The sequence below is a fragment of the Rhinoderma darwinii genome, chromosome 1 (genome assembly GCF_050947455.1).
Source record: "Rhinoderma darwinii isolate aRhiDar2 chromosome 1, aRhiDar2.hap1, whole genome shotgun sequence".
NCBI classification, from domain to species: Eukaryota; Metazoa; Chordata; class Amphibia; order Anura; family Rhinodermatidae; genus Rhinoderma; species Rhinoderma darwinii.
In genome coordinates this window covers 113,334,456-113,348,781 of record NC_134687.1, presented here as the reverse complement: position 1 = coordinate 113,348,781, position 14,326 = coordinate 113,334,456, and the positions used below count along the sequence as shown (strand labels likewise).

General features: G+C 38.6%; 1 protein-coding gene across 2 annotated transcripts in view; it reads right to left on the bottom strand.

Annotated features, from left to right (window-relative positions):
• The window catches only part of FSTL5 (follistatin like 5), a 645,404-nt gene that overhangs the window by 129,186 nt on the left and 501,892 nt on the right, over window positions 1-14,326 (bottom strand). For both annotated transcript variants that reach the window (XM_075860283.1, XM_075860284.1), the window contains exon 8: window positions 5,018-5,138. In XM_075860283.1, the coding sequence (XP_075716398.1) occupies window positions 5,018-5,138 (121 nt within the window). The remainder of the gene's footprint in view (window positions 1-5,017; window positions 5,139-14,326) is intronic.

The following is a 14,326-nucleotide window of genomic DNA, read 5'->3' as shown; positions in this document are numbered from 1 at the left end:
TGCCCCGCTGTGGATCCAAACAGCACTTTATTACCACATATGGCGTATTTACGTAATCAGGAGAAATTGTTTTACAGATGTTGGGGTGCTTTTTCTCCTTTATTCCTTGTAAAAATTAATAATGTCTAAGTTTTTTCAGCAAAAAAGTAGATTTTTACCTTTACAGACTAATTACAATGAATTCAGCAAAACAACTGCTTGGTCAAAATGCTAACTTTACCCCTAAAACAATTCCTTGAGCGGTGTAGTTTCCAAAATGGGGTCACTTTTGGGGTGTTTCGAATATTTTGGTCCCTCTAGTGCATTGCAAACGCGACACGGCACTGAAAACTATTCCTGCAAAATCAGAAATCCAAAATCCAAATGGCGCTCCTTCCCTTCTGAGCCCTGCTGTGGGTCCAAACAGCAGTTTATTACCACATATGGGGTATTGCTATAATCGGAAGAAATTGCTTTACATATGTTGTAGTGTTTTTCTACTTTATTCCTTGTAAAAATGTAAAATTTCTATGTTTTTCAGAAAAAAGTAGATTTTTATCTTCACATACTAATTCAAATAAATTTAGCAAAAAAACTGTGGTTTCAAAATGCTAATTATACCCTTAGATAAATTCCTTGAGGGTTGTAGTTTCCAAAATGTGGTCACTTTTGGGGGTCTTTACTGTTTTGGCACGACAAGACCTATTCAAACCTGACATGGTGCCTAAAACATATTCTAAAAAAAATGAGGCCCCAAAATCCTCTAGTTGCTCCTTTCCTTCTGAGGCCGGTGTTTCAGTCCGTTAGCGCACTAGGGCCACATGTGGGATATTTATAAAAACTGCCGAATCTGGGCAATAAGTATTGAGTTGTGTTTCTTGGGTAAAACCTTCTATGGTACAAAATTCTTTTTATTGCAAATTAATTTTGGCAAAAAAAAAATGCAATTTGTAAATTTCACCTCTACATTGCTTTAATTCCTGTGAAACGCCTAAAGCGTTAAAACACTTTCTGAATGCTGTTTTGAATACTTTGAGGGGTGCAGTTTTCAAAATGGGGTGATTTATGGGGACTTTCTAATATATAAGGCCCTCAAAGCCACTTCAGAACTGAACTGGTCCCTGAAAATATAGCCTTTTGAAATTTTCTTGAAAATATGAGAAATTGCTGCTAAAGTTCTAAGCCTTGTAACGTCCTAGAAAAATAAAAGGATGTTCATAAAAATGGTGCAAACATAAAGTAGACATATGGGAAATATAAACTAGTAAGTATTTTGTGTGGTATTACTATCTGTTTTACAAGTAGATACATTTAAATTTAGAAAAATGCAAATTTTTGTACATTTTCTCAAAATCTTGGTGTTTTTTACAAATAAATATTGAATTTACCGACCACATTTTTTCCCTAACATAAAGTACAATATGTAACGAGAAAACAATCTCAGAATCGCTTGGATAGGTAAAAGCATTGCGGAGTTATTACCACATAAAGTGACACATGTCAGATTTGAAAAATCGGCTTCGTCCTGAAGGCCAAAACAGGCTCAGTCCTGAAGGGGTTAATAAAGGGGAGAGAATAGCCCTAATGGAACTATGTAAACTTGAAAATGTGGTTATAAAACCCAGTGATAAGGGTGGAAATGTTGTCCTTCTCAGGGAGGAATACTATGTCAACGAGATCCAAAGACAATTAAATTCAAACTGTTATGTCTGTCTAAAAGATAACCCCATGGAGAACATATCTCATAAGTTAAATAGAAAATTATTGTTTACACTAGATGAGGGCTTGATAAATTGTCATGAATATAATTTCTTGCTGGTAAGGGAACCACGAATGCCCACCATGTACATACTTCCCAAGGTGCATAAAAATAGGCACTTGAGCGGTGTAGTTTCCAAAATGGGGTCGGGACGACCGATCATTTCTGGAATGGGGGGACGACTGATCACCTTGGGAAGTATGTGGATGAGAAACTCAAGCCTTTTGTCCGCCAACTCCCATCCTTTGTTTTGGACACTGGGGTTCTTTTGCGGAAAATTAATAATCTGAAACTTGGGTGTAACTTCTTATTAGTAAGTTTGAATGTGGAATCTCTTTATACCTCCATTCCTCATGAATGTGGCCTGAAAGCCTCCGCTTCCTTCCTTCCTTGAGGGTTGAGGTGGTGACTGGGCACATCAGAATGAATTTATAGTTGAAATACTGGATTTTGCTCTAAACCACAATTGTTTCTCTTTTGATGGTAAATTCTTTTGCCAAGTTCAAGGGACAGCGATGGGCTCATCTTGTGCCCCATCTTATGCCTGCCTTCTTCTTGGTTGGTGGGAAGAACATGTTGTTTATAGAAATGCCCTATTCAAAAAGTATGTTGCCTGCTGGTACAGATTTATGGATGACATCCTAGTCTGCTGGAAAGGATCAGTCTCAGAATTAGAACTCTTCCTGAGTGAGTTAAATCAGAATACTTTAAATATCTCACTAACGTGTACTCATAGTGAGGTATCAATAAGTTTTTTAGATTTAAATATATATAAAGAAAATAATATGCTGATGACATCGACAAATCGTAAGCCGACAGCAGGAAACACTTTACTTTTAGCCAGCAGTCACCCCCCCCCTTCAGATAAGGGGAATACCAGTGGCAGAATTTACTAGAATTAGAAGGAACTGTTCGAATTTTGATAGATTTAAAACTGAGGCTATGGAGTTATCGGAAAGGTTTCAATCAAGGGGGTACTCTAAAAAGATAATAAAACGTGGATATAACCGATCCTTGAGAATGGATAAGGGTGAAGTTTTAGAAAAAAAGAAGGAAAAAAGAGTAAGTAAAGATGATAGGGTCCGTTTCATATCCAGGTATGGCTCTCATTGGGAGGTTTTACGTAACCTTATGTTAAAAAATTAGTCACATTTGACATTGAACCCTAGAATTGGGATGCTGATTCTTGACTCTGTATTTAATGTGTTAAAAGTCAAGATAAAGATGGCTACATCTGTATTAAATGTTATTATGATCAAATCCCTTGTGAATGTTAGAAGCGCACACATTGTGAATAGCACATGTTGTGGGCTGAGGTGATAGCAAAAGTGGAAATTAAGGAAACTGGAAAATTTAATAATGTACTGTACCACCTGAGCCTCACTTCTCTTTTTTCTATGTACTGGTACCTTTAAAAAAAAGAAAAGGAACAGATATGATTACAGTCATGCGCCTATGCTATTTTATGCTCGAGCATACATAAAAATAGCTTTTGTGCCAACAGCTTAGTGTCAATAAAAGTGATGCAAAATTTACCAAATATGGTAGCTATGTTAAAATTTTTGATTTTCTAACCCAGTGGAGCAATTCATGATATGGGTTAAGTGAAAATATTTTATTTTATTTAATTCACTGCATGCTGGTGTACCGGCCGATTCCTTTCTACTGTCTACTGTGTACGTCGTAAAGGGTTTAACCAAGAGGCCCTGGCACCCGTTAAATCCTCATCAGCTGAGAGTGCTGCTTGATTGACCTGTACCAAGTTGAACATAAATATTAGACTATTGCCAGCATATCCAAAGTTTCAACAGGATCTGACGACAATCTAATGGGTAGGATGGCACCCCAACTGTCTCCTGGTGTCTGCTTTTGGACGAGACAAGGTTTGGTATGTTGGATTATAACATGCCTGATCCTTTGTACAACCAGGAGATAAGCTTTACCAAAGTTACCTGGCAGCTGCTTATTCCATTTTCTCTATGGCAAAAAACACGCATGGCCGACCACCATTTCCTCTAGTGAGCAGTGCGGGCAGGAGATTCAAGCTCTGTCCATTAGTAACAAATATCAGTAAAAGGTGCCTAATTGCCTCTTTGTCACATATTAAAACATCCAAGTCTTGCTGCAAAAACTGTCTATTAAGGAATGGAGGGAATTGGGTGGTGGAGACATCTGAGCAATTGCCCTTTTTGCCCTCCCTATAACCTGCATACAATAATGGAGCACTTGTATGTGCCATTTTCAGCACCATACTTTCAAATAAAAAATGTATGTGACAGTCTTTTATACACGTCCCACTATCTGTGACAAGTAGCATATGCTCAGTACTGTTGGTAAACAGATTAAGGCAATTTTAAAATATACATCTATATATTTCCCTACTTTAGACAGTTATTGCATATCCACAAAATCCCCATCTTAAGAGAGAACAGGGGTCTATTGACCTCCATCCAGCAAGCCAAAACGGCTAGATATGTGAAGAGCACAAATGGAGAGGTGATCGAGTCTTTAGGAAGTTAAAAAAAATCAAACAAGCAATTGTGCTCGGTTGTTTCTGTACCTCCCATAAACTACAATGGAGAAAGCAACGCATATGCATTAGGGACTCATTTATGGCACATCCTGGGGATATGATATATCTATCTAAAGTAGGAAACCCCCTTTATGTATATTTGTGCTAGGGAAGGTTCCAACTATGTTCCTTGACTTATTTTCCCTCTGGTCTTGATCGTCTAGGGATTTTAAAGGTACATTTCCTGGAGCTGTTTCTGCTTCTTGAGCAGAAGGTTCATAGCCTTCATTCATTATATTTGTGCTGTGGCAACGGCAGAAACTTCCATGGAACATAATAGGTTTAATTCTACTCGCCATTAGGAAGTACATTTTGAGGTATCTGATAGCAGAAAACCTACCTTGTAATTTTCTTGCTAAATTGTCATGCGTTACCGTGCCACACACAGGGACATAAGGAAAGTTTGGATTTTGGATTATTTTGGGGGGCATGTTTATACCATGTGTCTTAGGCTTCAATCACATTTCTACTGTCTTATTAATCCACAGGAAATGGTTTTCCAAATGCATTGTGCTACTGAGACTAAGCAACCAGATTCTCATTCAAAATCCAAACTTTCTGCCAATTTTCTTGAATTCTCCCTCTTCTGCACACAGTCGTTAATGCATCACTTTAGAATTGCTGGAATGGTAACATTTTAGGTGGAATATATATTTCCTAAACACAGTTCGCTTTTGTATACTTGTAATTAAATTTTAGCTGCTTACCATTCACTTGGAGGATATGAGTTTGATAAAGCTCATCATAGCCATCAGCATGACAGCTGTAATTCCCCATGTGGGTTGTGGTAGCCTTGGTAATGTATAAGGATCCATCATCTCCAAAATCCTAAAGGAATAATTTTAGAAAAACAAGGTTATTGTAATTATCTTAATAGTGTAACATTAATTATGTTCTTCAACTTGGCACATTAATTGCAATGCAAGACACTAACTGCAATCATGAATGATAAATAGAGTCATCATACAGATCCAGCAAAGTATTAGAGTACAATTATTTATATTTTGTTACATAGTATTTTTAACTATCTGTCCTCTAACTTGTAGTACGGTCAGACTGATGCAACAAATTAAACAAAATCGTTAGATTCCGTTCCATTTACATTGGTTGATAGATTCATTCAATAATTAATACAAATTAAAGATGTCACAATACTTAACCCCTTAGTGACCAGCCCATTTTAAGCCCTAATGACCAAGTTATTTTATTCGTTTTTCTATAGTCACATTCAAAGAGCTATAACTTTTTTATTTTTTCATCTACATAGCTGTATGAGGACTTGTTTTTTGTGGGATTAGTTGCACTTTTTAATAGCACCATTTTTGGGTACATATAATTTTTTTAATTAACTTTTATTAACTTTTTTGGGGGGGATTATAAAAAAAACTGAAATTCCACCATTGTTCTATGCGTTTTTAAATTGACGCCGTTCACTCTGCAGCGTAAATAACATGTTACCTTTATTCTATGGGTCGGTACGATTACGGCGATACCACATATGTACAGGTTTTTTTATGTTTTACGACTTTTGCACAATAAAAACACTTTTGAACTAAAATTATTTGTTTTTGCATCGTTGCTTTCCTAGAGCCGTAACTTTTTTATTTTTCCATCAATGTAGTGATTTTTTGGGCTTGTTTTTTGCGGGACGAGACGTAGTTTTGATTGGTATTATTTTGGGGAACATGGGACTTATTCATTCATTTTTATTATGACTTTTTTGGGGGGCGATGGAAAATAATTGCAATTTCAACACTGTTTTTTGCGGTGCTTTTTAACGGTGTTCACCTTGCGGTTTAAATTACATATTAACTTTATTAATTGAGTCATTACGGTCGCGGCGATACCATATATGTGTACTTTTATTTATTTTTTACACTTTTACTAAATAAAATCACTTTTTATGGAAAAAATGGTTTTATTTATTTTTTTACTGTAATTTTTATTATTATTCTTTATTTCACATTTATTACTTATTTCATCAGTCCCACTAGGGGACTTTACTGTGCGATCTTCAGATCGCTGCTATAATGCTTTGGTATACTTCGTATACCAGAGCATTATTGCCTGTCAGTGTAAATCTGACAGGCAATCTATTAGGATGTGCCTCCGGCGCGTCCTAATAGGCATATGTCTAGGGCAGACCTGGGGGCTGGGGGCTTTCATCAAGCCCCCGGCTGCCATGACACCCCATCGGAGACCCGCGATTGCATTTGCCGGCCGCCGATTGGTGACAGAGGGAGCTCACTCCCTCTGTAAACAAGTTAAATGCCGCGGTTGCTATTGACGGTGGCATTTAACAGGTTAAACTTCGATCACGGGCGTTGGAGCAGGAGCTCAGCTGTCACCAGACAGACAGCAGAGCCCCGGCTCCAGCCTGCACGGGAGACCCGTGCAGGACTTAGACTAGGCTCACGTGAAAAGGCGTCAGCCTAGCCTAAGGCCCCTTAGTGACCAACGTAAAAAGGCGTATTGGTGGTCACTAAGGGGTTAAAAGTGTCTGTCTGGTTTGAATAACCCCATTACAGAGAACATGTCCCTTAATCACCAGTTTATCTCAGGGGTCCTGCTGCCAGGACCACCTTTGATATGCTATTATCACTGGGGTATAGCTACCGTTGAGTCCTAATTCCCTCTGCCTTTGAAATGAATCATTACATGGGGCCTATAACAATGGACCATTCCGTGTAATGCCCGGACAAGAAGTTTCCTCAAGAAATAGAGCTGATCTTCACTGTAAGTTATTTTAAACTCTGGCTGATAGGATGAAGTCTAAAGCTAGGGAATTCTCCCTTTTACATTCATATTGCATAATAGGGTATACTGATAAGGTTTGCCTAAAGCAGAAAATGCTTTTCATAAAACCGCCTTCAGCTATGTTCTTAAAAAAAAAACTAGCTAAATAGGTCCACAGTTCTGTGTGGAATAATTTCATGAAAGATGTTCATTGGGGTCGAAGATCCCTTTGTCTGTTACAGAGCTTTAAATCCGCAGAGTTTAGGAGCTAGTTGAAGATAGGTTTAAAGGGCTTCTCTGATGAAAAGGAAAACTATTTATTACTTTTGTAAAATTAAAGAAACTTTCTAACATACTTTAGTTTTCAAACCTACACGAATTGCCCCCTTCTTGATCACTGAATTAGCTGTAACGGTGAAGGGACTGGCTTAGCTGATGAATTGAGCCAGACAGCCTGTCCCTTCATACACATTATCGAAACATAGAGCGCAAGGGAAGTTCCTTTCTCCAGAGCCTGTGTGGATGCATCACAGCAACAACGGCAGCGCCGAAATTCCAGGGCCACGCCACAAAGCCTAAAAATCTGCAATACGTACTGGTTTGAAAACGAAAGTATAATAAATAGTTTTTCATTTCGTCGGACAACCCTGTTAAAATAGATTTTACTGAGAATTGTATACATTCCCCCTATTGGTGATAGCATAGCATCTATTTCTAACTTTCATTTCCCATTTTTTTCAGTTTTTGTTAAATATGAACCAATTTCTCTAAAAATGTAATATCTCATTCTTGTTCATTGACACCTTAGCTTCAGAAAAATCTGCCACAATAAATATACGAGTACTGCGCTGAAGTATGCTCCATTGAACATAGACCAAACTAGTTGCATTTTAAATAGATAGGCTGGGTTCACACGACCTATTTTCAGCCGTAATGGAGGCGTTTTACGCCTTGAATTACGCCTGAAAACACGGCTCCAATACGTCGGCAAACATCTGCCCATTCATTTCAATGGGTTTGCCGATGTACTGTGCCAACGACCTGTAATTTTACGTGTTGCTGTCAAAAGACGGCGCGTAAAATAACAGCCTCGTCAAAGAAGTGCAGGACACTTCTTGGGATGTAATTGGAGCCGTTTTTCATTTAATCCAATGAAGAACAGCTCCAAATTACGTCTGTAATGGACGCCCCGCAAAACGCGAGTACATGCAATTACGTCTGAAATTCAGGAGCTGTTTTCTCCTGAAAACAGCTCCGTAATTTCAGACGTACACTACCGTTCAAAAGTTTAGGGTCACTTAGAAATTTCCTTATTTTTGAAAGAAAAGCACAGTTTTTTTTCAATGAAGATAACATTAAATTAATCAGAAATACACTCTATACATTGTTAATGTGCTAAATGACTATTCTAGCTGCAAACGTCTGTTTTTTAATGCAATATCTACATAGGTGTATAGAGGCCCATTTCCAGCAACCATCACTCCAGTGTTCTAATGGTACATTGTGTTTGCTAACTGTGTTAGAAGGCTAATGGATGATTAGAAAACACTTGAAACCCCTTGTGCAATTATGTTAGTACCGCTGTAAACAGTTTTGCTGTTTAGAGGAGCTATAAAACTGACCTTCCTTTGAGCTAGTTGAGAATCTGGAGCATTACATTTTTGGGTTTGATTAAACTCTCAAAATGGCTAGAAAAAGAGAGCTTTCATGTGAAACTCGACAGTCTATTCTTGTTCTTAGAAATGAAGGCTATTCCATGCGAGAAATTGCCAAGAAACTGAAGATTTCCTATAACAATATGTACTACTCCCTTCAGAGGACAGCACAAACAGGCTCTAACCAGAGTAGAAAGAGAAGTGGGAGGCCCCGCTGAACAACTGAGCAACTAGACAAGTACATTAGAGTCTCTAGTTTGAGAAATAGACGCCTCACAGGTCCTCAACTGGCAGCTTCATTAAATAGTACCCGCAAAACGCCAGTGTCAACGTCTACAGTGAAGAGGCGACTCCGGGATGCTGGCCTTCAGGGCAGAGTGGCAAAGAAAAAGCCATATCTGAGACTGGCTAATAAAAGGAAAAGATTAATATGGGCAAAAGCACACAGACATTGGACGGAGGAAGATTGGGAAAAAGTGTTATGGACAGACGAATCGAAGATTGAGGTGTTTGGATCACACAGAAGAACATTTGTGAGACGCAGAACAACTGAAAAGATGCTGGAAGAGTGCTTGACGCCATCTGTCAAGCATGGTGGAGCTAATGTGATGGTCTGGCTTTGCTTTGGTGCTGGTCAAGTGGGAGATTTGTACAAGGTAAAAGGGATTTTGAATAAGGAAGGCTATCACTCCATTTTGCAACGCCATACCATAACCTGTGGACAGCGCTTGATTGGAGCCAATTTCATCCTACAACAGGACAATGACCCAAAGCACACCAAATTATGCAAGAACTATTTAGGGAAGAAGCAGGCAGCTGGTATTCTATCTGTAATGGAGTGGCCAGTGCAGTCACCAGATCTCAACCCTATAGAGCTGTTGTGGGAGCAGCTTGACCGTATGGTACGCATGAAATGCCCATCAAGCCAATCCAACTTGTGGGAGGGCCTTCTGGAAGGATGGGGTGAAATTTCTCTCGATTACCTCAGCAAATTAACAGCTAGAATGCCAAAGGTCTGCAATGCTGTAATTGCTGCAAATGGAGCATTCTTTGACGAAAGCAAAGTTTGAAGGAGAAAATTATTATTTCAAATAAAAATCATTATTTCTAACCTTGTCAATGTCTTGACTATATTTTCTAGTCATTTTGCAACTCATTTGATAAATATAAGTGTGAGTTTTCATTGAAAACACAAAATTGTCTGGGTGACCCCAAACTTTTGAACGGTAGTGTAAATGCAGTTATCGTGTGCACATACCCTAAGCATGTCTAAAAGCCCTACTTGTTAACATAATTTTGCAAACAATCTAGAGAAAGCTTAGGTGCAAGACTTTATTAGGTCTACTGCTATGTTCTTTTGTTTGTTGCTTGCAGTTATATTAAAATCCAACATATTTGCATTGCGTTTCCTATTTAAAAAACCTTTGCACAAATATTGTAAAGATTTTCCTTCCTTACAGCATAAGCACAAGTTATACCTTATCCACAATGTGCAGTTTTTGTATTAATTTTTTGTTTTTCAGTCAAAGCATGGTTGAGAAACTGCCCAATTTCGCCTTGAAGACCAAAAAAATTATTAGATTATTTTTCCTCTTTGCATTCCGGCATATATTTATTATTATTTCACATTGCAGTGAGAGGCTATGTCTTTTACTGGACGAGGTAAATGTTATGTAGGTAGCTTTTTTTAAACACACAAGGGAGTTTTCATTTGTATTTTAATTTTTTTAATCTATAGTGTACTGGCATATATCTGTACTAATAGTACACAGGTAGTTGTTACGAGCTAAGAATGCCCTATCCACAGGGAATATGGTCAGACAGCCCTGGGGTTCTTTATTGGACCCTGGGATCTGTTTATACAAGGTATGGGACCGAATTGGTCAATGGTCTGTTCCTTTGAATGCCGCAATCAGCGTTCATCATGGCATTAAAAGGGTAAAACAGTCAGACCACAGCTGTGGCTGGGTATTACAGCCGATGCCCCGCTCCTGTTCGCACTGGCACACTAGCAGTGTGCGCAAAACATGATAAGTATGCTTGTCATGATGCGGTAACTGCCTGCACCTAATGACGAGAATACTTGTCGAGTCATCAACAGGTTAAGGACCAGTTTTGAGGCTGTATAAAAACCATTAGCTTGAGTGGTACCTAGGACTTATCGCTTAAATACTCATGATAAGTGTACAATTAAGTACAATTTTACATGGCTGTAATAGGTCTTCAACACCAAGACCTCAAACAGTTCTACTGGTTCTGCTGTAATATAGACCTTAATAGAAAACTAGTCATCTTAGTTCCATCTAAGTATATCTGCACAGGTCACAGCATTGCAGACGTAATACAGAGCTTAATATGCAGCCGTAATAGGGTCGTCTGAAATGCATCTTATATTGGCATATACTTTTAAACGGGCACAAACATTGCACCATGCCTGATTTGTGATATATAATTTTTGCACATCAGTCATGCACTTAGTATTGTTACAGGTCCCCAAAAATGCCTGCAACAGTTTTTTTGACCCCCTTATACCATTTTTTTTATTTTTTTACATCACAGCAATACATCTGCCTCATTATCTTTGACATTACAGCCAATAACACTGTCGGAAGGTACTGATTTTCCATGCAGAGATCCTGCTGGTGGAGAGTCTTTAAGGCAATCCTTTCTGGGTAAAATGTATGTAAAATAGCTCTCTTCCAGAAGGAAGAAAACTAGCAATCTATAGGGGGCACTATATGAACCGTTTTCTTCCTTCTGAAAGAGAGCTATTTGGCAGCCAATAGTCTTACAACCCTAACTTTATATCATAAAACAAATAATCAGTATGTGTCACATATTGTTTTTCGTATATTTTATCAAATACTTGTAGTATATATTGCATGCAGTTTGCCACTGTATAGTAAGTACAACATCTAATAGTCAGTCACTGTTCTTATTTTGAGCACTGACTGCGTTCTCAATCAAAGCCTGTTCAAACAAGAATCCCCATAAGATTTAACAGAGTACCCAGCAAGCAAGTCATACCAGAGAGCAGGGGTGTAAACTAGGAAAGACTGGGCCCCATAGCAAACTTTTGGGCCCCCTCCCCTGGGTGCCACACACAGCCCCCCTTATAGATAGTTCCCCCCTGTAGATAGTGCCTTCCTCTAGATTGTGTCACACAGCCCCCCTGTAGATTGTGCCATACAGCCCCCCTGTAGATAGTGTCACACCCCTCTTTGTAGATAGTGACACCCATCCCCCTGTAGATAGTACCCCCCTTGTAGACAGTGCCATACAGTCGCCCCCTAAAGATAGTGCCCCCACATCCCAATTGTACATAGTGCCATACAGCCCCTGTAGAGATTGCCCCACACCTCCCCCTTGTAGATAGTGGCATACAGCTGCCCCTGTATATAGTGCCCCCACCTCCCCATTGTAGATAATGCCACACAGCCGCCCCTGAATATAGTGCCATACAGCCCCCCTATAGATAGTTACCCCAACCTCCTCTTGTAGATAGTGCCATACAGCTGCCCATGTAGATAGTGCCCCACCTCCCCCTTGTAGATAGTACCACACAGCCCCCCATTGTAGATAGCACACCCCACCTCCCCCTTGTAGATAGTGCCATACAGCCCCCCTGTAGATAGCGCCCCGTTCACAAATAAACCCCCAAAAATTATACTCACCTAGGTCATGTTCCTGTGATAAAAGGAGCTGCTCCACAGCATCCTCAATGCTGATGGGATCCTGGGCGACGTGATCCAGTGACATCATCACATCGGCCTGCGCATGGATCCTGTCCCTGCACCTGATAGGTTGCAGGTCGAACATGACCTCTAGCTTTGTAAATGGCATAGCAGGGAGATGTCTCCCTTCTCTGCCATAGTGTTCAATAGTATCTGCGTCCTAAGGATGCAGATACTACTGAATGCGTCGTAGCCCCTCTTAGGCCGCGGGCCCTGTAGCATCAGCTATGGCTGCTACAGAGGTAGTTACGCCACTGCCAGAGTGCCTTGCATGTTTTTGTTTGTTTTTTATAAATAATTTAAATTTTACATTATATCTTAAAACTTCTCTTCCCTACGTCCCGTCCCCACTTTACCGAGCAGGAAAATAAAACTAAAATTTCTAAAGGAGAAAAAAATGCTTCTATATTTATCTTATAACTACAGATCTATGTATCTACAGTGTTCCAGGTTTGGAAAACATTTAAAAGACTATATCTTTTTTTTTTTATTAGTCTGAAAAATAATTAATTCATGGACAGTTATTTTATTAATTATGTTAAGCCATTACCATAGAGAAGGCAATAACAAGTCTGGCCAAGAGGAAAGCCTTGTAAATCAGGGGGATATGTCCGGGATATCAGATTTCATTACATCAATTTTAAAAATGTGTGATTTACCTATCACTTTCATCTAAAATAAATTATTTTCTGGATTTAAAGGCTATGTAAATGTTTGAAAGTGTTTATTTTTTTTAAAGAAAAATGTGTATTAGTGTGTGTTAATAAACATTGTAAATACATTTTATTAAAAAATATTTTTACTTGTTTAGATACAGCTGCTTTGTTTTCTCTATACAGAACAGCTGTATCTAGCGCTATTCACTGAATCCGTCAGTCCTGCTGACCTGACGGTTTCGGGGTCGGCGGGTCCTGTGTGTCTCTGACACACAAAATCCACCTGTAAACTTTCACATAGATTCAGTGAACAGCACTAGATACAGCTGCACTATATAGAGAATACAGAGCAGCTATATCTAAACAAGTAAAAATAATTTTTAATAAAAAGTACTTACAAAGTTACAAAGAACACACTGATACACCTTTTTATTAAAAAAAAAAAAAAATGTTGCCTTTCAAATGTTTACATAGCCTTTAAGTCTTTTTTTGGAAATATTTTGATGAATTGTATAAACACATCTTTGTATGGCAAAGAAGTTCTGGGTAACACAATTTAACATGCAGACAGCTGTCACCTGAAATACACAATTAAGGCAATTCCAGTTGGAGAATTGTTTAGGGCAAATCGTAACTGCAGCACGGAATAGGGAATACACAAAAATAATAAACAAACTTGCACAGAGAGGTTATCCCCAGTTGTGGCTCAGAAAATCGTAAATACACAAACACGACATGATAAAGTAATGGAAATGAACAAACATGGAAAAGACATCAATACAAGTAACAGTTTCTCCAGGGATCCTTGCAGACCCACACATGTTTCTCAATATAGTCCAGAATTTGTACATATCAAAAACATAGTGATCAAATACTTACCTGATATTTGTTGTTTGTCATTATGTACAGCGCCTAACTTAAGTTGAATTTTATCTTCCCCATCTGTTCCTGTCCCAAACACCGAGCAAAACCTGGTTACATTGGCAGCAATTTTCTAAGTGTGGAGCCCAAGATGTAAATTATGCTATATATTATCTCCACAAATGTGATGTAGGATTACAATAATTTCACAGTGACCATGTTATATATATAATATTGTGCATTGAATGTAAGAAGCAGTATGTTGGATGCACTATTTGCCGATTAAGAACAAGAATATTGCATCATTTAAATACTTCCAATGCAGCTTGATATTTTCTGGAGGCATATTCGAGGTCTTCACAAAATTTCTGTAT